The 23028-nt window shown below is 37.8% G+C and overlaps 1 protein-coding gene across 2 annotated transcripts in view; it reads left to right on the top strand.

Moving 5' to 3' along the window:
• FNIP1 (folliculin interacting protein 1) overlaps positions 1-23028 on the top strand; it is a 150442-nt gene that overhangs the window by 109104 nt on the left and 18310 nt on the right. For both annotated transcript variants that reach the window (XM_008061748.2, XM_008061747.2), the window contains 5 exons: positions 4054-4139; positions 12754-12900; positions 13737-13906; positions 17135-18551; positions 19383-19551. In XM_008061748.2, the coding sequence (XP_008059939.1) occupies positions 4054-4139; positions 12754-12900; positions 13737-13906; positions 17135-18551; positions 19383-19551 (1989 nt within the window). The remainder of the gene's footprint in view (positions 1-4053; positions 4140-12753; positions 12901-13736; positions 13907-17134; positions 18552-19382; positions 19552-23028) is intronic.

Below are 23028 nucleotides of genomic sequence, written 5' to 3'. Positions count from 1 at the left end.
GTGGACCCAGATGGGTTGCCCTATTTAGGTCTATTGTATTTGGTAGAAATTGTACTGTTTTCATATTTTTCAAATTATATGCCAGTTTTTTTTGTTTTGTTTTGTTTGTTTTTTTTGAGTTGGAGTCTCACACTGTCGCCCAGACTGGAGTGTAGTGGCCACTCCCGGCCACCGCAGCATCGACCTGCTGGGCTGCGGCGATCCTTCCGCCACAGCCTTCCCAGTAGCCGGAATTACAGGCATGCGCTACCACATCCGGCTCATTTTTTGATTTATTGTAGAGATGAGGTCTCGCTGCCCAGGCAGGTCTCAAACTCGCGGGCTCAGGCAATCCACTCACCTCAGCCTCCCAAAGGCGTGGGATTACAGGCTGAGCCACCGAGCCTGGCTATATGCCAGTTTTTAAAAACTCATAATTGTGACATACATATTTTTCATTTTCCTGTAAATAGCTCTTAAACATAATTTTAGTGAGTTTCCTCAATTTAAGTAATCATTTCTTTAAGAACCCATTTCTTCTTTTTCACCATTGTTGCTACCTTATAGTTAACATCTTGGTGAATTTTCCAGATTATTTTTTAGAAGAGATTGCCAGAAATTGAACAAATGAAACCAGTGTCTATAACCAAAATTCTTAACTCCTGTGACAGTATGTGGAAGAGAAGGGATATGAAGAGGAGTAGCAAGTGGTACGACCAATTAGAATGGTTTAGAAAGCAGGGGATGCATCTCAGTAACTCAGTAGCGACTAATCTGCCTCTAGAGTAGATGCAGATATTAGTTATTCACATTGAATCTGTGAAAAACAAATAATTCATTGACAGTACTTTACTGAACAGATCAGTAATGGCATTTTCATTTACTTTTTTTAAAGTTAGACACTGGTTACATTTCCTTCAGTTGGCTACTATCTCACTTTTTTTTTTTTTTTTTTGAGTTGGAGTCTTACTCCGTCGCCCACACTGGAGTGCAGTGGCACACTCATGGCCCCCGCAGCCTCAACCTGCTGGGCTCCGGAAATCCTTCCCCCTCAGCCTTTCAAGTAGCCAAAACTACAGGCGCACGCTACCACACCCAGCTAGTTTTTAATTTATTGTAGAGATGAGGTCTCGCCAAGTTGCCCAGGCGGATCTCGAACCCATGGGCTCAGGCAGTCCACTCACCTTGGCCTCCTAAAGTGCTGGTATTATAGGCTGAGCCACCGAGCCCAGCCACTATCTCCTTTTTTAGGCTATTCTTGTCAAATCATCACACAAAATAGTTTAGTTGTGGCTGACTTGACATTTTGAGTTATTTGGAAGTATTTCATGCTTTGTATAAAACTTGAAATAGTCAGGCATTGTAGAACTCATTAAAGATTACTTTTTTTTTTTTTTTGAGTTGGAGTCTCACTCTGTCGCCCAGACTGGAGTGCAGTGGCCGCTTCCGGCCACCGCAGCCTCGACCTGCTGGGCTCTGGCAATCCTTCCGCCTCAGCCTTCCGAGTAGCCAGAATTACAGGCATGCGCTGCCACGCCCGGCTGATTTTTTCGATTTATTGTAGAGATAAGGTCTCGCTACCCAGGCGGATCTCGAACCCGCAGGCTCAGGCAATCCACTCACCTCAGCCTCCCAAAGGCACCGAGCCCGGCTAAAGATTACTTTTTAAGTATTTTTATGTTTTAATCATTTGGCTTTTCTGTAACCTGAAATGTACATTGTTATTGCTTATAATTGTTTGGAGATTTGGTCCCGTCTTTTTTTTTTTTTAATTGGATGCTGTCTCAATTTATATATGTCTATTTATCTGCCTATGTGTTTTCAGTTAGATTCTCACTCTGTCACTCAGGATGGAGTGCAGTGGCACGATCATGGCTCACCACTGCCTCCAACTCCTAGACTCAGGCAGTCCTTCTACCCTAGCCCCCCAAGTAGCTGGGACTACAGGTGCAGACCACTGTGGCCGGCTAGTTTCTTTCATTATTTTGTAGAGACAAGGTCTCACTATGTTGTCCAGGCTGGTTTGAACTCCTGAACTTAAGCAATTCTCTCATCTCAGCCTCCCAAAGTGCTGGGATTATAGGCATGAGCCACCCTTCTCCAGTTAGTATCCCGTTTATTAAAGCAGAAAGGTAAAACTGAATGACTCTTTTACATAAGTGAATGGGAATTAGTTAAATTTCTATAGAAGTTTATTAATGATAGAATATAGTAAATATTGGGCTGTCCAAAGAAGTTATCTTCTAGAGATAGTTTTTTTTTAACTATTCATTTTTTTTTAAAGTAATAATAAGAGGTATGATTTTGTTTCTGTGCATCATGGCAATTATTTTGAAGTCTGCTACCATTTGAGATCTAGAATTTAATTTAAAAATATTGCTGATGAGAGTAAGGAGTAACGCTGCTCAGTTCTAGCAAAAGAATGTTCACTTCTTACAAAAAACTGAATACTACATAGTCTCACTCATAAGTGAATACTAAACACTAGGCGTCCCCGGTGTAAGGATAGGAACAGCAGACACTGGTCATTGCTAGAGGCGGGATAAGGAATCCAAAACCAACCACTGGGTGCCATGCTCATTACTGGGGTGAGGAGAGGCTTGTTAGAAGCCCAAACCTCGCCTTTATATAATATACCTGTGAAACAAATCCTCATATGTACCCTATACTTCTAAAATTAAAAAAAAAAGAATATTCACTTCTTTATAATTGCCAGTCTCTGAACAGTTTGGATAAAGTTCATTTCAGTTCCACCCTTTGTAGCTTTCCCTTTGTAGCTTTTGGATGTATAGGAACATGATTTCTTACCTGAAGTAGTCTGACCTTCTCTTAAAGATATGTTTGTTAAACAATGTTTAATCACTTTGTAGTTACATAAGGAATACAGAATTAAATTCTCTTTGAAAAATCTAAGCCGGGCTCGGTGGCTCAGCCTGTAATCCCGTGCCTTTGGGAGGCTGAGGTGAGTGGATTGCCTGAGCCCCCGGGTTCAAGACCCGCCTGGGCAGCGAGACCTCATCTCTACAATAAATCAAAAAATCAGCCGGGCGTGGTAGCGCATGCCTGTAATTCCAGCTACTTGGAAGGCTGAGGCGGAAGAATCGCTGGAGCCCAGCAAGTTGAGGCTGCGGTGGCCGGGAGCGGCCACTGCACTCCAGTCTGGGCGACAGAGTGAGACTCGGACTCAAAAAAAAAAAGAAAAGTCTAGAAGATTATAGAAAAAATTCCTTTTGACCTCCGTGTCCTCATCCTGATCTCCTTTTTGTGTACATAGATCTAGGCTTTTCAACCTCAGCTAAATACATTTCAAAAAATAAAAAAATAAAAAAATAAAAAAAAAATATATATTTTGAATTGGATTCTCACTCCATTGCCCAGGCTGGAGCGCAGTGGCATGCTCATGGCCACCCCAGTGTTGACCAGCTGGGTTCAGGCGCTCTTTCCACCCCAGCCTTCCAAGTACAGGCGTGCACTACCACACCCAGCTAATTTTTTTATTTATTGTAGAGATGAAGTCTCACCAAGTTGACTAGGCTGTTCTCAAACCCATGGACTCAGGCAGTCCTCTCACCTTGACCTCCCAAAGTGTTGGGATTACAGGCTTGAGCCACTATGCCCAGCCAAATATATTTTTAAGAAAACAAATATTACCAATAACTTGAAGAATCCTTTCTTTCAAAGAATCTTTATAGTCTAGATTTTTTAAAATGTTAACAGAAGCATTATCTATGAAATATAAAAGTAAAACAATGAGCTATTGCTGTTGAGTTATGATGTCTTGTTCTGTTTGGGGAAAAAAGTTTGTTGTCACACAGAAACTGTTAACGTCAGTTTCTTTGTGTGTTGCCATTTACAATAAGAGATTGAACAGTTGAAAATTGAATTTTGTTCAATTGTTTATGAACAAACATGCAAAAGAGAAAGCCCCACTGTAAATGTAACTACTTCATTTAATCCTAGATAAGAATGTAGGTAAGAGTATTGTGTAAATATGTGACTTTGTCTTTTTTTCTCTTTTTTCATGTTTTGGCCATGATTAGCATAAGAATTAACTATTTAATGATTGTTTTCAAGGCTATGAAAATGAGCCGGAGATCAGCTGATGCCAGTCAGAGGAGTTTGGCATATAATCGAATAGTTGATGCACTAAATGAATTCAGGTACCTATTCCCCAGCTTTCCATGATACAGTTATTTCACAGTATACGCAAGGAAGATTGATTCTTTAACTAGCTCTTATAAAATTTAATTATTTAAACTTCTTTGTTCTGTATTCAAATAAAGTTATAATTTAGTAGACCATTGGCTCCTGTGTTAGTTGATCTCAAATGTGCTTGGGATTCAGCTGCATTTGGGAGCCATCAGTGGTATGGTTTTCAGTATTGGGCCATTTGACAAAAATATGACCAGACAAGACTCTTGTTTCAGTAGAAGTATGCTTCTTGGGTTCCTGTGTGTAGGGACTATTAAAGTGTTATTTAACCAGCAGTAGTTATCAAATGTTCTTGGATACATGGAATATGAGGATAGATGGACATAAGGAACATGAACTTGATGTTTCAAATGCCCACTGCTTGTTCCTTTCGGTATGGCATAGTGAACAGTCCTTCTGCCAGTATTTTCTGTCTTAATAAAGCTTGAGCCTGAGCTCCAATAACTAATGTAATTGTTTTCTAACTATGTGGTAAGCAGGCACATTGCAAATGATCTTATGCTGAGAATCATACTTAACGGGGCTGATATGTGTCTACCTTGAAGAGATTCTGTTTGTTTACTTCATTCTCACTCTTTCCTTTTTTAGATTGGAGAGATAGTATAGCATAGAAAGTGAGAGCTAAGAATCCAACAGCTAGACTTGTGTTCTAACCCTAGCACTGCCACTTACTACCTCTGGTGACCTTAGTCAGGTCTGTTACCATTTTGACCCCTGGTTTTCTAGTTTAAAATATATACATTTCATTTATTAATAACCTAATAGATTGTTGTAAGGATTGCATGAAGTAGCATATGTAAGATACTTAGCAGAATGCTTGACGTTAGTGGCAGATATAACCTATAGCATTGCTTCTCCAACGTTAACCATTCATGTTCTACTTTAACAATTTTGCCAAATCTACATGGCATCTATGCCATTTTAATTTAATGTTTCTCTTGAAACTGACTATCGTTTATGCCTAAATAAATGTATTTCAACATGAAACCTTATTACCCTAGATGGGGAAGCAATATTCTTTGCTGTAATAAGCTAGCTATAACAATAAACTTATAGTAACTGAAATTAAAAATATGTGTCTGTGTACCATGCTGTTTACCACTGTATATGGTTTATTATCACCAGTAGTCCACATACCTGACTTTTAGAAACTGAAAGCAGCCAGGCTCGGTGGCTCAGCCTGTAATCCCGCACCTTTGGGAGGCTGAGGTGAGTGGATTGCATGAGCCCGCGGGTTCAAGACCCGCCTGGGCAGCAAGACCTCATCTCTATAATAAATCAAAAAATCAGCCGGGTGTGGTAGCGCGTGCCTGTAATTCTGGCTACTCGGAAAGCTGAGGCGGAAGGATGGCCGGAGCCCAGCAGGTCGAGGCTGCGGTGGCCAGGAGCAGCCACTGCACTCCAGTCTGTGCGACAGAGTGAGACTCCAACTCAAAAAAAAAAAGAAACTGAAAGTGTATTTTTTTTTTAATTGACAACTGTATAGTCTCTTATTGGGGCAGGGATCTTCTGGATTGTTTGTTTAAAACAGTGGTTCCCAACCCCTGGGCCGTGTACCAATACCATTCCATGGCCTGTTAGAAACCAGGCCACACAGCGGGAGGTGAGTGGCAGGCAAGCATGCAAAGCTTCATCTGTATTTATAGCCACTCTCCATTGCTTGCATTACTGCCTGAACTCCACTTCTGTCAGACCAGGGGTGGCATTAGATTCTCATAGGGGTGCAAATCCTATTGTGAACTGCACGTGTGAGGAATCTAGATTGTGTGCTCCTTCTGAGAATCTTATGCCTGATGATCTGAGGTGGAGTTGAGGTGGTAATACTGGTACTGGGGAGCGACTGCAAATACAGATTAACATTAGCAGTAAGGTTTGATGGCAAGGAGACCATAATAAATCAATTGCTTACAGACTCATATCAGAAGAATAATTTCATAATAAAATAATTATTTCATTATGTTTCCCATTGTAGTAATAATAGAAATTAAAATTTTGAGCATAATAAATAAAATGTGCTTGAATCATCCTGAAACCATCCTCTTGCCCCCCCCAGTCCATGGAAAAATTATCTTTCACGAAACTAGTCCCTGCTGCCAGAAAGGTTGGGGACCACTGGTTTAAATGGGCCATCACATTTTGGAGTGAGAGGCTGTTTTAGCTTATGATAAGGCAGGGTGAAACTGTAGGCATGCCAGGTATATATAACTTTTTAAAAATGGAGCTAAGGAGTGATGGCTCAGGTGATCCTGAGTAACTGGGACTACAGGTGTGCACCACCATACCCAGCTAATTTTTTTTTTGAGTTGGAGTTGTACTGTCGCCCAGGCTGAAGTGCAGTGGCATGCTCACAGCCACCCCACCATCGACCTGCTGGGCTCAGGTGATCCTTCCACCTCAACCTTCCAAGTAGCTGGAACTACAGGCACAGGCCACCACACCCAGCTAATTTTTTGATATATTGTAGAGATGAGGTCTCATCAAGTTGCCCAGACTGATCTCAAACCCCTGGACTCAGGCTCTTCTGTCTCCTTGACCTCCCAAAGTGCTAGAGTTACAGGTTTGAGCCACCGTACCCAGCCGTGATAATTTTTTATGGTTTAAATTTTTTAGTTAGCTTTGGAATTATTATAAATATGTTTCAAGAATCCTTTTTGTTTGCCTAAGATAATCCTTCTGGATTCTTTTTGAATGTCACATTTTGCATTATTGCAGGGCAATGAATCTTTGTCATTGGACTTGGAGCTGTTAGTTACACTTGGATTAGCAGCTTCTTTTCTGTAGTCATAAGCTTTGTGGCAAGAGGCCAAGAATCTCTAATGGACTCTGAGGAAACAGAGTCCATTTTGTGGCAAGAGGCCAAGAGTCTCTAATGGACTCTGAGGAAACAGAGTCAGTTGGGTCTATAATGTCATTATAGACCCAACTGAGGTTACCAGAATAGTAAATATGGTCATAAGACTCCTTCCTAACAGGAATACTGATCTTGTGCTTAGGTTATAAACAAATTTTTTTATTTTAGAAGATTTTAATTAAATACCTCTGGTATTGGATAGTACAGATGACCTAGACTTAAAACTTCAAGATTGCCTGCAATTTATAACATGTGTGAGTTATAAAATCATTGAATGCATATGTCATAATTATATGCCTTTCGGTCTGTATTGTTTGGTCATTTTGTTTCAGTCACTGTGCAGATATGAAAGGTTTGCTAAGTAGTCTTATGATACTTTGAAAGTACTTTATACACTCTTATAATAATTTTTATTAAAAGGTGTACCTGTATAGTACTTTAAGATGTACAGTTGATCCTTAATATTTGTGAGTTTTGTATTTGAGAATTCACCTACTTGCTAAAATTCGTTTATAACCCCAGAATATACTTACATGCTCCTGTGATGATTTGCACACATGCACAGAGCATGAGTCGCTTGGTGTACATGTGTACAGATTAGGTCAAATAGGGTGATGTTCTGTCTTCTTGTTTCAACTCCCATACTGTAAACAAATATCCTTTTTGACATTTATGTAGCACAAATATTTTTTGCATTTCCATAAGTGATTTCAGCACAGTGCTGAAATGTCTAATATTCAGTGCAAGACATTTGGGATATGCCTTACAGAAAAAATATACATACTAGATAAGCTTCATTCAGTCATGATTTATAGTGCTGTTGACCATGAGTTTAATATTAGTGAATCAACAAATATATATTAAATAAGGTGTTTTTATACAGAGACCCACATGAAAACAAGGTTATGACTTGATGGGTTGATGAAAATGTTGTGACCAAAGCTCACAGGAGCCTAACTAATTGTATATTTTCCCTAGGTACAGTGGTTCTGTGTTAGCTAGGTCAGTGCTTAGATGGACTTTATAGAACATAACTTTTTCAAATAATGAAAATAGCCTGTGTAGTCAACCCTCTATATCTGTGGGTTCTATATCTGCAGATTCAACCAGCCTCAGATAAAAATATTTTTTAAAAAATAACAATGCAACAATAAAAATAATGTAAACAATACAGTCTAACAACTATTTACATTGTATTATGCATTGTAGTAATCTGGAGATTGTTTAAAGTATACAGGAGGGTGTACATAGTTTATATGCAAATATTATGCCATTTTATATAGAGAACTTTATCCTCCATGAATTTTAATATCGCTGGAGCTTCTAGAACCAGTTCCCTCAGGATGCTTGAGAAATGACTGTCCTTTTAAATTGAGATTATTAAAAATTAACAGTTACATAATTTTTGAAGTATGTGATTATTTGAGAACAGATGATTAATAAAATTTGAGTAGTTAAGAAGAGGAAGGAAATGATTTACATATATGCAGAAACCCTGAAATCTAGAGAAACAGGAAGCCATTTAGTTAGCATTGCTGCCTGGCAAGGATGAGGTTCTTAGAGTTTTGCTTTATGTGTATCAAAGAAGACTAAATCATGTCCACAGTTCCTTTCCAGCCAAAGGAATCTTTCATTCGTTGGACACAGACTGGAAAAAATAAGGGTACGAATTACTGAAAATACTTGCTTTTCTTACCATTGGATGACAGGGCACAGTCATTAGTGGGGAAGAAAGAAATGATTTCTAGATGTCATTACTTCTAGATTGTTAATGACAACATAGAGTTATATATAGTGAGAAACTCTGCTGTGTAATTTCTTTGCCTTCTTTGCAAACACTGAAGTCATAGCACATATTCCTTTAACACTAAAGCAATAAAGCAAAGGTCCTCAGTGGACCACTAGTGCAGTATTTGTGATCTGGCTCTGTCCCATGGCACATAAACTTGTAGTAGATGGTAGTATGCTAAAGAAACTCATGGAAAACTCTTACGTACCAGCTTATTCACTGATTTATACAGTGTTTCTTTTCATCAAAAAAAGTCCATGTACATGGTTAAGAAACAAACACTTCTGAAAAGTCTAATAAACATAAATGAACCCTATCCTACCTCTCTCCCTGTTTTTTCCAGAAACATTTCCCCCTCTTTTTTTTTTTTTTTTTTTTTTTTTTTGGTTGGAGTCTTACTCTGTCGCCCAGGCTGGAGTGCAGCAGCATACTCACGGCCATTGCAGCCTCGACCTGCTGGGCTCAGATGATCCTTTTGCCTCAGCCTTCCAAGTAGCTGGAACTACAGGCATATGCTACCATACTTGGCTCATTTTTTAATTTTAGTGTAGAGATAAGGTCTCATCAAGTTGCCCAGGCTGATCTTGAACCTCTGGGCTTAGGCAATCCTCTTGCCTCGGCCTCCTAAATTGCTGGTATTATAGGCTTGAGCCATCATGCCTGTCCTAACATTCCTTTTTAACTCTTACTTATTTATTATTATCTCTGTATTGTTAAATAGTAGACTTAATGCTGCTATTTCTTGATTCATCCATTTTAGATCATATTTATTTTCAGCCATGATAGATGAATTTACACCTGCCCCTTAGTCCTTTATCCTCTCAGTATTTTAGCACTATCTTATCCTTCAGCTCTGGTTAATTTCCTACTTTCTTTTTTTTTTGTTTGTTTGGTTTTTTTTTGAGTTGGAGTCCCATTCCTTCGCCCAGGCTGGAGTGCAGTGGCACACACGCTCACAGCCACCCCAGCATCAGCCTTCTGAGCTCCAGCGATCCTTCCACCTCAGCCTTCCGAATAGCCGGAACACAGATGCGTGCTCCCACGCCTGGCTGTTTTTTATTGTAGAGATGAGGTCTCGCCAAGTTGCCCAGACTGGTCTCGAACCCACAGGCTCAGGCAATCCACTCGCCTCAGCCTCCCAAAGTGCTGGGAGCCACCAAGTCTGGCCTCCTACTTTCTTTTATAATGTTTTCTTCTGTTTTCTCTCTGGAATCGTTTTTGTTAGAAATTGGCACACCTGGATTGTTCTTCTGTGTTTCTTTTATGTTTTCCTTCTCTTTTTCTGAGTGTATTAGTTGTCTTTCTATGCCTTCTATGATTTTTTTTTCATTTCAAAACATCTTTGATACTTTTTTATTTTCAGATAATCTTTTTCTTTGAAAAATAGATTATCTGCTATATTAAGAATATGCATTAGAGTTTTATTTTAAAAGTCTCTTCTGTCTTGTGCAGTATTTCTGTTTCCTCTGAAGTCATTTTGTATATGTGAGTATGTGTATCTTCTTTCTATTTTTGCCTCTGTCTCTCTCCTTGGAGTCTTTTTGTACATATCATTTTTTTGGTTGCCCACTTGTAGTTGAGAGTAAGATACCAACCAAACTGTAGGTTAGGAGTTCTGTGTGTAATCAGGCATCTGACTGGAGACCTTCACTTTAGGGCAGTGTTTTTCTACCTTTTTTCATTATTGCTCCCTGAAGAAATGTATTTAGACATTATTTTCCTTAATCTTTGTCTCCCCCATATCCTCCATAAATATTTACTACTACAAGATATACTCTGTATCTGATTACATAGTGTGAAAGATACAAACATTAGGAAGGGTTTGGAGGAAGTGATTGCTCTGGACCATTCAGCTGTTTTATGTGCTCTCCTATCTGTAGTCATTCTGTGGGAAAGTGGAGTGGAGGTAGGGGTTTGCCAACCTATATCTTAACTCTTTCATTTATCAAGCATTTGTGGGTCTTGAGCCTTTTCTTGCTTTACTCGGGCAAATTAGCTCATCTTTGTCCATATCTTCTTCTGTGAGACTACAGCCTATGGCTTCCTCTACTTTGTGCTTCAGTCACAATTCTTCCATATGTTTTGTATTCCAGAATTTTATGAAATCACTAATTTTGATTTTTCACTAATGGTTTCTCTGCAATTCTCTTTGTTTGAATAGTTTACCTGTTTTCACATCCTTAAAATGGTGTTCAGTTGTGGCCTCAGAAGTGGAAAGAAGATACACATTTGTGTTCAATTTTTCATCCTATCTGGACATCTTTAAAAAGCCTTAAAAATAAGCATTTTTGTATATTCTTAGTTTGTATTCTAGTCATTTTCTCTATAAAATGCCCCTTTATTTGTTGAAATTCTAAGCAATGATTTTATGTCCTCTAGGAGCTCATTAAAGTGACTTGTTTTTGTTATTTCTATTCATTGTAATATATTGTGTTTGTACTGTTTCAAAATCCAAAGAAATTTGTACAGACAAGAGAATTCTTTCCCCCTTTTTTTGGATCATAGATGTTAGAGAATTATACTAAGGTGGGTATTAGAGTTTGTAGAAATCTTGGAAAACTTTATTTTTAAAATTTTTATTATTATTATATTTTATTTTATTCTTTGAGTCAGGGTCTCGCACTGTCACCTAAGCTGGAATGCAGTGGCATGATCATAGCTCACTGCAGTCTTGATCTTCTGGGCTCAGGCGATCCTTCTACCTCAGCTTCCCTTTTTCCCCTAACCCCCGGTATCTGGGACTATAGGCACATGTCACCATACCTGACTCAATTTTTTTTTTATTTGTAGCGATGAGGTCTCACCATGTTGCCTAGGCTGGTCTTGAACTACTGGTCTCAAGCCCGCGGGCTCAGGCAATCCACTCACGTCAGCCTCCCAAAGGCGCAGGATTACAGGCTGAGCCACCGAGCCCAGCTCCTCTCAGAACTTTCTAGAGCAGTATCATTTAGTGCAGTCTGAGCTGAGCCATCAGCAACATGTGGCTAACTTAATTAAAATTAAAGAAAATAAAAGTTCAACTCATTTGTACTGGTCACATTTCAAGTATTCACTAACTATGTATGGCTAGTGGCTACCTTATTGGACAGTGCAGATATAGAACATTCCCATCATTGCCAAAAGTTCTATTAGACAGCACTGTTCTAAAATTAATAGAGAGTAGGACACCATTCTGTAGTTTCTGCAAGACTGACTAGTTTCTTAAGCCTCAAGATTTGCAGGAGTTGCTTAGTCTAGTGATTATATAGGACTTTGTTGAATAGATATTAACATATAAAGAAATGAATTAACATCTTGAAAGTATGCTCTGAAGCCTTTAGGAGAATACAAGTCACAGGACTAGCTATTGTTTAAATTAAACCAAGAGACAGCCAGGAAAGCACATAACAATTGTGTAATAATTTTTCCTTGTGTTGATTTAAGGAAAAACTGAGAAAGTTGTCATAAAATTTAGCATGCATATATAGTGTTCTCATTGTTCTTAAGAACTTTATTAGAATCTAAGCATGGGCAAAATTATGCAGATAAACTATTGTTTTGAGTGGTAGATGGATAAACCATTACCACATTTAATATATTTTTGTTTTGTATATGTAGTTATTTGCAACATAAATTAATACAACCACTTAGAAAGGTGGGACTGGAAGGGACTTTAGAAATTGCCCAATCATATCCTTTCATTTTACAGGTGGAGGAAACTGATGCTTAAAGCAAAGGAATAATTTACTCTAGGTTACATGGCACTGCTGGGCAGAGTCAGCACCAGAACCATTGTATTTTGAGTTCATGTACAGAACGTTTCCCGTGGTACTATGTTGATGACAAGGACAATCTAGGTGTAAGACCCAAGCTGGCAACATACACTTTATGAGTATGTAACTCTGGGAACTGTAAATTTTATAATGTGTCCTCTTCTTTTTAGAGCAACAATTTGTAATCTTTACACAATGCCACGAATTGGAGAACCTGTCTGGCTTACAATGATGTCGGGGACTCCAGAAAAGAACCAACTTTGCCATCGTTTCATGAAGGAATTCACTTTTCTAATGGAAAATGCTTCCAAAAATCAGTATGGCTTTATTTATTTGTTTATATATCATTTCCTATAACTAGATATCTAGAGTATAACCAAACACAATTACAAATATGGAAGACTTAATCATTACCTTTGGAATTATTTTATATTATTAATAATCTAAATAGAATTCTAAAAGATAATTAAATAATAGAGTAAGAAGAATATCACAGAACCTTATGAATGAAAAGTAGTAAAAATGTCTTTTATGTGTTAAATTAAAATTCCTGACATCTTACAGAACTCTTTGAGACTTCCCATTTTTTGTGAATTTTATCTAGTTATGATAGTTTCATTTCATAGGAAAGAGGTAGAAAACATAATATAAGGAAGTGCTAAGATTCCAATGATACATTTTAATGTGCTATTTTATCATATTGTTTTCTTTTAACTATTAATCAGGTCTTTGGAATCCAGATGAGTAATTCAGATGTTTTTTGTTTCTTTGATGGTAGACAGAGTTTGCTTAATACTTACCTTCATTTTACTATTCAGAAGCTTGGAAATGTAATGACCTTTTGGTTGAATCGTTAATTAACTGTGGGTTAAACATTGAGAAGAATCCATAGTTTTTCAAGTAAAATGTCATTTTTGTTTTGTAATTATGATCTGAAATACAGCGTTGTGAATGTTCCCTTTATTTTAATAAAAAAATTTATTAACTTTCATTTTAATCCTAGAGGTGTATGTGTTCTTTCCTTTCTATTTTCCTTTTTTATGCTCTTTGGCTACATGAGCATATGTAGTCTCCTTGTTTACTCTGTCACTACGTTTTACTTAAGGTTTCATGAAGACAGATTGGAATCTGATAGGGTGTATTTTGTTTTCAGATTCTTGCCAGCTCTCATTACTGCAGTTCTGACCAATCATCTTGCCTGGGTTCCAACAGTCATGCCAAATGGACAACCACCTATAAAAATATTTTTAGAAAAACATTCCTCTCAGAGTGTGGACATGTTGGCAAAGACTCATCCATATAACCCACTTTGGGCACAGCTAGGTACGTAGTCTGAAAACTCTTACACTATGTATTATGTAACTGTTTGTAATTATTTTATAGCAAAAACAAAAAGAAATAAACTGCTTTCTTTTACCTTCTCCATTCCAAAGCATCTCTCCTTTACTTGTCCTTCATGTCTGCTATATTTTCCTTTCCCCTTCTTTTTTTTTTTTTTTGAGTTGGAGTCTCACTCTGTCGCCCAGACTGGAGTGCAGTGGCCGCTCCTGGCCACCGCAGCCTCGACCTGCTGGGCTCCGGCGATCCTTCCACCTCAGCCTTCCGAGTAGCTGGAATTAACAGGCATGCGCTACCACGCCCAGCTGATTTTTTGATTTATTGTAGAGATGAGGTCTCGTTGCCCAGGCGGGTCTCGAACCCGCGGGCTCAGGCAATCCACTCACCTGAGCCTCTCAAAGGCGCAGGATTACAGGCTGAGCCACCGAGCCTGGCTTCCTTTCCCCTTGTTAATGGTTGGTATCGTTACTTATAGATAGAGAACTGCAGGTGGAGCAAGAGGACCAGGCTAATAGCTGCTTTACCAATAATGAGGTTCTTCAGGGTGTCTCTTTTTTTATACTTTGTTTTAGGTACATTACCCAGAAAGAATGAATCAACAAAGTAATCTGTGGTATTTCAAATCTGGTTAAAAGAGAAGCAGTTCGCTGAGGTTTCTATTGTTCTACTTTTGTTTGTTTGCTGAGTTATTTTGAAAAATGTCTCTCTATTGCTAAGCCCCACTAAATAAATGGATAAGTGAATGGTTGATAAGTTCATGGGCATTAAGGAGGCATTGTAGCAGGGTGCTTAAAAGCACTGGCTGTGGAGTCATGCACACCACATTGGAATCACAGTTTTTCTTGTTTGTAAAGTAGGAATAATAATAGGTGGTACATAAAAAGTTGTGAAAATTCAATGAGATAATAAAGTGCTTAGTTAGGACAATGTCTGGTACACGTAGCTACTGATCACTTCCACTATTACTTTGCTTCTATTAGGTGTTGGAAGAAGAGTAAAACAAGAGTAGATTCTTCCCTTAGGTTGTTCTGGTGATTGAGTTTGCCAGGCAGATTGTTATATGACTTATCAATTAATATAACCAAACCTCCCTCCCTATATCTTTCTTCCCTTGCTCCCTTCCACTTTATTGAGTTGTTATTGACATACAGTAAATACATATTCAAAGCATATCATTTGATACATTTTGTATCTTTGTAAATTTATATAAATGTGCCTCTAAAGTCATCACTGCCTTCAAGATGGTGAACATATCCATTACTTCCAAATGTGTCCTCATGCCCTTTTGTAAACCCTCACTCCTCCCCAACCTCACTGTTCTTATTCCCTTGTCCCTAGGCAGTCACTGGTCTGCTTTTTCATGGTAGATTAGTTTTCATTTTCTATAGTTTTTTCATTTTCTATAGTTTTTTATAAATAGAATAATATAATACATTGTTTTTTTGGTCTGACTTCTTTCATTCAACATAATTGAGATTCACCTATGTTGTATGTATTAATAGTTCATTTCTTTTTAATGCTGAATAGTATTCTGTTGTGTGGATGTTAAGTTACCTTTTCTAAAATCAACTAATTTGCTAGTCTTTTTTAATTGGGGCATTTCAAGTCTATTTTTAATTTTATAATCATTTGAGTGTATAATATATCTAAGGCTCTACAAAAAACATAGAGGGTATAAAGATGAATGATTTGGTCCTTGCTGTCAAAAAGTTGACAGTCTATAATACTGTAGGCTATAAGTGGATGATAATGATTTTATATATATATAAATGGTAATCCAAAGAGGAACTGTAAGAGAAATAAAAAATTCAGAGGGCATTCCATAAGGGGAGCTTACTTTTGCCTAAGTGAGGATGCTTGGGTGAGAAGCTTTGGACTAGCAGAGATACAGAGGGAAGGGAGAGTAGATCATGTGGGTAAAGAGTTCAGGTGTTAAAAGTGCAGAGCATATTCAGTGGTCCAGTTTAGGTAATCTAGTTTAAGTGAGGTTTTGGGTGAATAAAGATGAAGGTTGTGTACAACTATGATAAGATAAAGCTGAAAAAAAGTAAAGTGGAACCAGTCTTAAAAGACCCACTTGCCATGCCAAAGCAATTTCAATTCAAAAGCAAATTCAAGGAGTGGATATTTGGGGAGTAGTTTAGAACAGTGGCATGGTGATATTTTAGCCAGTGTCTTAGCTAGAGGAGAAAATTTATCATAATACTGTCTACAGCACATGTTTATTTGAGACCTATTTATGTTCCTTTTAAAATATGAGGGTTTTATAAAGTAAAAAGTAGAGGTTTTAAATGTGTATACTGATAACTTGCAAAGATTGGATTACATTTAAATTAGTGGCTTTGTATTCTCCATTTTTAAGTTGTTTTGACACTCAAATTACTGCTTTGAGCTGTAGCATAAATATAGAAATTAAATAGATTATTCCTAGTCTTCCTCATCCTTTTAATATAATGACTGCATGTCCAGTATGGATAAAAAAGAGAAAATGAACTGCATAACTAAACTTGTTGCCCTTTCTCTTCCTCTTAGTAAGATGAGTCTCTCTCTTCCTACTCCTTTTGGCCTACTCTGAATATCCAACCCTTTAGGGAATGGAAGGGGAAATAGGCTTTTGAAAACGTGGGTGCTGATGTGGTGGGGTCTTGGCTATGGCAGCAACAGTTAAAATTCAGAGATATGCTTTAAATCAGGGATAATCAAATGTGTAGTGTGACAACTATGCTCTGCTCCATTTCACCACTACTCCCCCTTCCTTTCCTTGCAAACCAGCAGATATTATGCTTTCTCTTTTCTGTACTGGGTGTTACTACAGAGTCTGTGTACATAGTACTTTTGGCAGTACTTCTTGAGTACTCTGCATGGGGCCTGGGATAGAGAATATACTTGGTATATGTGACTTTCAGAACTGACTCTTTGCTTGAGGTTTCAGAATCACAGCAGGCTTTAAGAAGGAAGCTAGAAAAACCCCTTCCTTATTTTATAAGATGCTCTGAACCCAAAGAAAAACATCTTTTAGAAACCCCTTTCACTCTGGTTAGGACTGTTCATTTTATCCTGCTTTCCTGAATAATCACTCATCTGTTAAAGAACTAATGCTAAAACCTGAACTACCCCTCATACAATAAGAGTGGGTTTCCAATAATTGAAAATAACCTGCTTAGCTGTGGTGAGCAGAGGATATATGTCCATTAACTGTTTTTTCTATTGCAGGAGACTTGTATGGCGCTATTGGCTCTCCTGTACGGTTAGCGAGGACCGTGGTAGTTGGCAAACGACAAGACATGGTCCAGAGGCTACTTTATTTTCTTACTTATTTTATAAGATGCTCTGAACTTCAAGAAACCCATCTTTTAGAAAACGGAGAAGATGAAGCCATCGTTATGCCAGGCACCGTAATTACTACCACTTTAGAGAAAGGTGAAATAGAAGAATCGGAGTATGTGCTTGTCACAATGCATAGAAACAAGAGCAGTTTGCTCTTTAAAGAATCAGAAGAAGTAAGAACTCCTAATTGTAATTGTAAATATTGCAGTCATCCACTCCTTGGGCAAAATATAGAGAATGTTTCACTGCAAGAGAGAGATATTCAAAACAGCTCTAAGGAGCTGCTAGGAATTTCAGATGAGCGCCGAGTGATTTCTCCTTCTGACTGCCAAGAAGAAAATGTTGTTGATGTTAAACAGTACAGAGATAAATTAAGAACTTGCCTTGACACCAAGTTAGAGACAGTTGTTTGCACAGGATCTGCTCCAGTAGACAAACATGCATTGTCAGAGTCAGGCTTAGAGCCAACAGAGAAAACATGGCAGAGTGAGGAATTGCTGGAATCAGATAGTCACACAGGCAAAGCAATGAGATCCACAGGAATAGTTGTGGAAAAAAAACCTCCAGATAAGGTTGTACCTGCTGCATTTTCTTGTGAGGCAGCTCAGACAAAGGTTACTTTCCTGATTGGGGATTCTATGTCACCTGATTCAGATACTGAACTCCGAAGTCAGGCAGTGGTGGATCAGATTACCAGGCATCACACCAAGCCATTGAAGGAGGAAAGAGGGGCTATTGATCAGCGTCAAGAAACTAAACATACAACTAAGGACCAATCTGGAGAGTGTAATACACAGAACATTGTTTCTGGAGATTCTTGTGGACTTCCTTGTTGGAATCATTCAGATCCTGAAAGCATGAGCTTATTTGATGAATATTTTAATGATGATTCAATTGAAACCAGGACTATTGATGATGTTCCAGTTAAAACAAGTACAGACAGTAAAGAACACTGCTGTAGGTTAGAGTTTTCAAAAAGATTGTATGCAAAAAATAACAAACAGAACAATGAATTTTGTAAATGTGTAGAAACAGTTCACCAAGATTCATGTAAAACCTGCTTTCCTCAGCAGGACCAAAGGGTGGCACTCTCCATTCTTGTCCCCCATGGGGATAAAGAGAGTTCAGAGAAAAAAAATGCTGTAGGAACTGAATGGGACATTCCAAGAAATGAAAGTTCAGATAGTGCCCTTGGGGATAGTGAAAGTGAAGATACAGGTCATGATATGACTAGACAAGTCAGCAGTTATTATGGAGGAGAACAAGAAGATTGGGCAGAAGAGGATGAGATACCTTTTCCTGGGTAAGTAGGAAGTTTTCATCTTTAATAGGCCCTACATAAATATGTACCATTCTTTTGTTTATCTGGTTTCTGAAGGTTGGTAGTAACTGATATAAAAGAAAATATCATTGTCCTGGTCAAATCCTCTTTTATTAATCATGTTCTCTTACTCATAGGAAAGATTAAAGGCTAAACCCTACAAAAACCCTAAGAAGACTTTGTAAATGCCTCAGAGAAAAGTTAAAAGATCTGGTTGTAGGAGATTCCCTATTGCCTAGGAGGTTTCAAGCTATTTTGGAGTAAATTGTGCCCCCAAAAAGGACCTTTGCTGAGCCTGGTAGTTAGGGAAAGGTAATCCCTGAGAAAGTAGGAGTCACTGTTAGAAATAGATTTGGCCAAGACTAAGAGGAAAACAGGAGACGTACACTTTGGATCATGTATACAAAGAGAAGTCATGCTTAAGAAATGTTGTACACCCAGCTTTGGACTTGTATTTAGCTACTTTGTTTGGATGGTGGTTTTCATAATCTGATTATATTAAGAACTTGTTAGAAGCACAAGGGATGGGTTTCCTAAAGTCTCCTAAGAAAGATTGATCCTCACTTCATTACAGAGTTGTTTGTCAGACCTTCTCTGGATGAGGAGGAGTATTTTGTGGTCTGATTGAGAGCACTTGAGCCAGTTTTTATATAAGGATAGCTTTATACTGAGTATGTTCTGTAGAATTAATGGTACTGGAAATAAGGACTGGCAGTATTCACAGTGTTTTTTGTTTGTTTGGGGTTTTTTTCCCCCTAGTTATATATATTTATTACTAATTAGGTATGCCTTTGGGGGATTTTTTTTTTCCAGGTCAAAGTTAATTGAAGTGAGTTCGGTTCAGCCTAACATTGCCAACTTTGGGAGGTCTTTGCTGGGTGGCTACTGCTCAACCTATGTGCCTGACTTTGTTCTTCAAGGAATTGGGAGTGATGAGAGGCTCCGTCAGTGTCTGGTGTCAGATTTGTCTCACACTGTGCAGGTGAGTGACCCTCACCTTTCTTGAATTTATTTAGAATGAATTCTGTTAGCCAGAAAAACCCAGAATTACCTTGTATTTTTAATCACTTTCTCCTGTATAACACAGTCATTGTTCTTTGAATCCATTACTTTATACACAGTGCCTATACCATTGTACCTGTCACTGTGGAAGCAAAGTTCCGCGAATCTATTCACATGAAAATCTGAAATACAGAAAATACTTTATATATTCACAGATGTCCATCAACTAGATTATTTATAGTATTGAAAATTTGTTAAGTGCTTAAACATGAATGGAATTATTTTCTTAATCTCCTTTTCAGATGACTTACTGCTTATATATAGAAATACAGTTGACTTTTGTGTATTAATCTTTTATCTTATGGCCTTTCTGAACTTTTATAAGTTCTTATTCGTTTTTTTGTGTAGATTCCTTAGGGTTTTTTATACTAGCCTCATGTTGTCCATGAGCAGTTTTACATCTTCCTTTCCAATCTGGGTTGTCTTTGCCCTACCTGTTTTTTGGGTTTTTTTGGCCTGATTCTACTGGGTAGAACCTTTGGTACAGGTAGCATGGAAATGGTTACCATGAACATCGTTGACTTATTCCTGATCTTAGGGGGGAAATATTGAATCTTTCAATATTAAGTATGGTGTAGGGGTTTTGTAGATGACCTTTATCAGGTGAAGGAAATTCCCTTTCCCTCTTATTCCTAGTCGTGAGAGGGTTTTATTTATTTATTTTTTTCCATCCTTTAAATCACGAGGTATAGCCGGGCTCAGTGGCTCAGCCTGTAATCCCAGTGCTTTGGGAGGCTGAGGTGAGTGGATTGCCTGAGCCCGCGGGTTCGAGACCTGCCCGGGCCAGTTGACGAGACCTCATCTCTACAATAAATCCAAAAAATCAGCCGGGTGTGGTAGCACGCACCTGTAGTTCTGGCTACTTGGAAGGCTGAGGTGGAAAGACCACCAGAGCCCAGTAAGTTGAGACTGCAGTGGCCAGGAGCATGCCACTGCATTCCAGTCGGGGTGACAGAGTGACTCCAACTCAAAAAAATAAATAAATAAATAAATAAATCATGAGGTATGAGATTTTGTCAAATGCTTTTTTAGTGTGTCTATTGAGATGATCATGTAGTTATTCTTCAAACTGTTAATGTCACAGATTTTATTGATTGAGTTTTATATGTTAAATAAACCCTTGTATTCCTAGGAAATAATCCCACTTGGTCATGGTATATAATTTTTTATATGTTGCATGGTATATAATTTTTGTATATGTTATTAGATTTGATTTATTAAATTTTGTTGTAGATTTTGAAGTCTGTATTAATGAGGGATATTGGTCTGTAGTTTTCTTTTTTTGTGATGTCTTTGTCTAGCTTAGATATCAAGGAATACTGGCTCATAGAATGAGTTGGGAAAAGTATTTGATAGAATTCACCAGTGAAGCTGTCTGGGCCCAGGCTTTGTAAAATGAGAATAGTTTAAATTGCAAATGCAATTTATTTACTTTTTGTATATCTACCTAGATTTTTTATTTCTTCCTGAGTCAATTTTGGTAATTTTGTCCTTCTAGGAATTTATTAGTTGCATTTAATTGATCTAATTTATTAGAATACAGTTCTTATAGCATATATTTATAATCCTTTTAATTTCTATAAAGTTGCTAATAATGTCTCCTTTTTTATGTTTCCTTCCCAAATTTTATAATCTGTGTTTTTTATTTGTTGTTTTTCAAAAGATGGGGCTTCTCCAAAGAGGAATTCATTAGTATCTTGACTTAAATTGTAGATATTTTTTGTCCATATGCATCAAGGATTAACAAGCAATAGACAGTGGGTCCTGCTTTTTGTGTATAAAGTTTTATTGGAACACAACCGCAGTCATTCATTTACATATTTTCTGACTATTTTCATGCTTAACAGCAGAATTGAATCATTAGACAGAGGTATTTTTAGTTCCCAAACCCATAAAATATTTTCTGTTTGGCTCTTTATTTAATTTTTTATCTGAGTAGGGGTCTCACTCTGTTGCCCCGGCTGGAGTATAGTGGCACAAGCAGGGCTCACACAGCTTCGACCTCCTGGACTCAGGTGATCCTCCTGTTCTTCCAAGTAGTTGACACTTCAGGTACACACCATCATGCCCAGCTATTTAAAAAAAAATTTTTTTGTAGAGTTGAGCTCTCACTATGTTGCCCAAGTTGATCTCAAACTCCTAGGCTCAAACAATCCTCCCATATTTGGCTCTTTAGAGAAAAATTTTGCTGATTCCCTTTCTAACTGAAAGTTTGTCAGTTGTGTTTATCTTTCCAAAGAAACAACTATTGTTGCTGATTTTCTCTATTTTTTCTGTTTTACTGATATAAATTTTTCTTGATATATTATTCTATTATATGGAATAATCTTTATTATTTCTTTCCTTTTGCTTCCTTTGAATTTTTTAAGGTGGAAGCTTAGGTTATTGATTTATTTCTTCTTTAATACAGATATGTAAAGCTTAACTTTTCCTTTATGCACTGATATAATTGAAGCTGAAAAATTTTGATCTGCTATGTTTTCATTTTAACACATCTAAAAATATTTTTAGGTTTTGCTTGTAATTTATTTGACTCATGGGTTATTTAGAAGTGTGCTGTTTAATTTGCTAATATTTGTGGAATTCTCAAAAAAAATTCGTTGTTGGTTTCTAATTCCATTTTAATTGGAGAAGGTGCTTTGTAACATTTTAGCCTTTTAAAACTTATTGAGACTTATTTTATGGCTAGCATATAGTCAGTCAGTCCTGAACAATGTTCTGTGTGCACTTGAAAAGAATATAGATTCTGGTATTGTTGGGCACAGTGTTCTACAGGTACCAGGTCAAGTTAGATAATGTCCTTATTCAGGTCTTTTATGATCTTGCTCATTTTCTGTTTGGTTCTGTCAATTACTGAGAGTATTTGGGAGGCTAAGGCAGGAAGACCACTTGAGCCTAGAAGTTTGAGATCAGCCTGGGCAACATAGTGAGACTCTGTCTTTATAAAAAAAATCAAAAAATTAGCTAGGCATGGTGGTGCGTGCCTATAGTCCCAGCTTCTTGGGAGGCTGAGGTGTCAGGTTTGCATGAGCATAGGGGTTTGAGGCTGCAGTGAGTTATGATCACACCACCTAACTTCTGGGCGACAGAGTTAAAAAAAAATTGAGAGTGGAGTGTTGAAGTCTCCAACTATTGTTTTGTTGGATTTTGTTTCTCCTTTCAATTGGATGTGTCACTTTAATAATTTTTTAAAACTAACAATGTTTGCCCCCTCCCCAGTTAAAAAGGAAATGGAGAAAGCCAACTGGAAAATAATGGGTGAAAAATATGGCTCAGTTAGCAAGCAATCATTTGTTAGCCAAAAGGTTTAAACCTTCCATGTCTGTAGAAAGTTACCTAGCCGGGCTCGATGGCTCAGCCTGTAATCCCACGCCTTTGGGAGGCTGAGGTGAGTGGA

Source organism: Carlito syrichta, unplaced genomic scaffold (genome assembly GCF_000164805.1).
Source record: "Carlito syrichta isolate Samal-C Ts95f unplaced genomic scaffold, Tarsius_syrichta-2.0.1 Scaffold305570, whole genome shotgun sequence".
Taxonomy (NCBI): domain Eukaryota; kingdom Metazoa; phylum Chordata; class Mammalia; order Primates; family Tarsiidae; genus Carlito; species Carlito syrichta.
The sequence above is the reverse complement of the archived record's forward strand: the minus strand, read 5'-3'. Positions and strand labels throughout refer to the sequence as shown.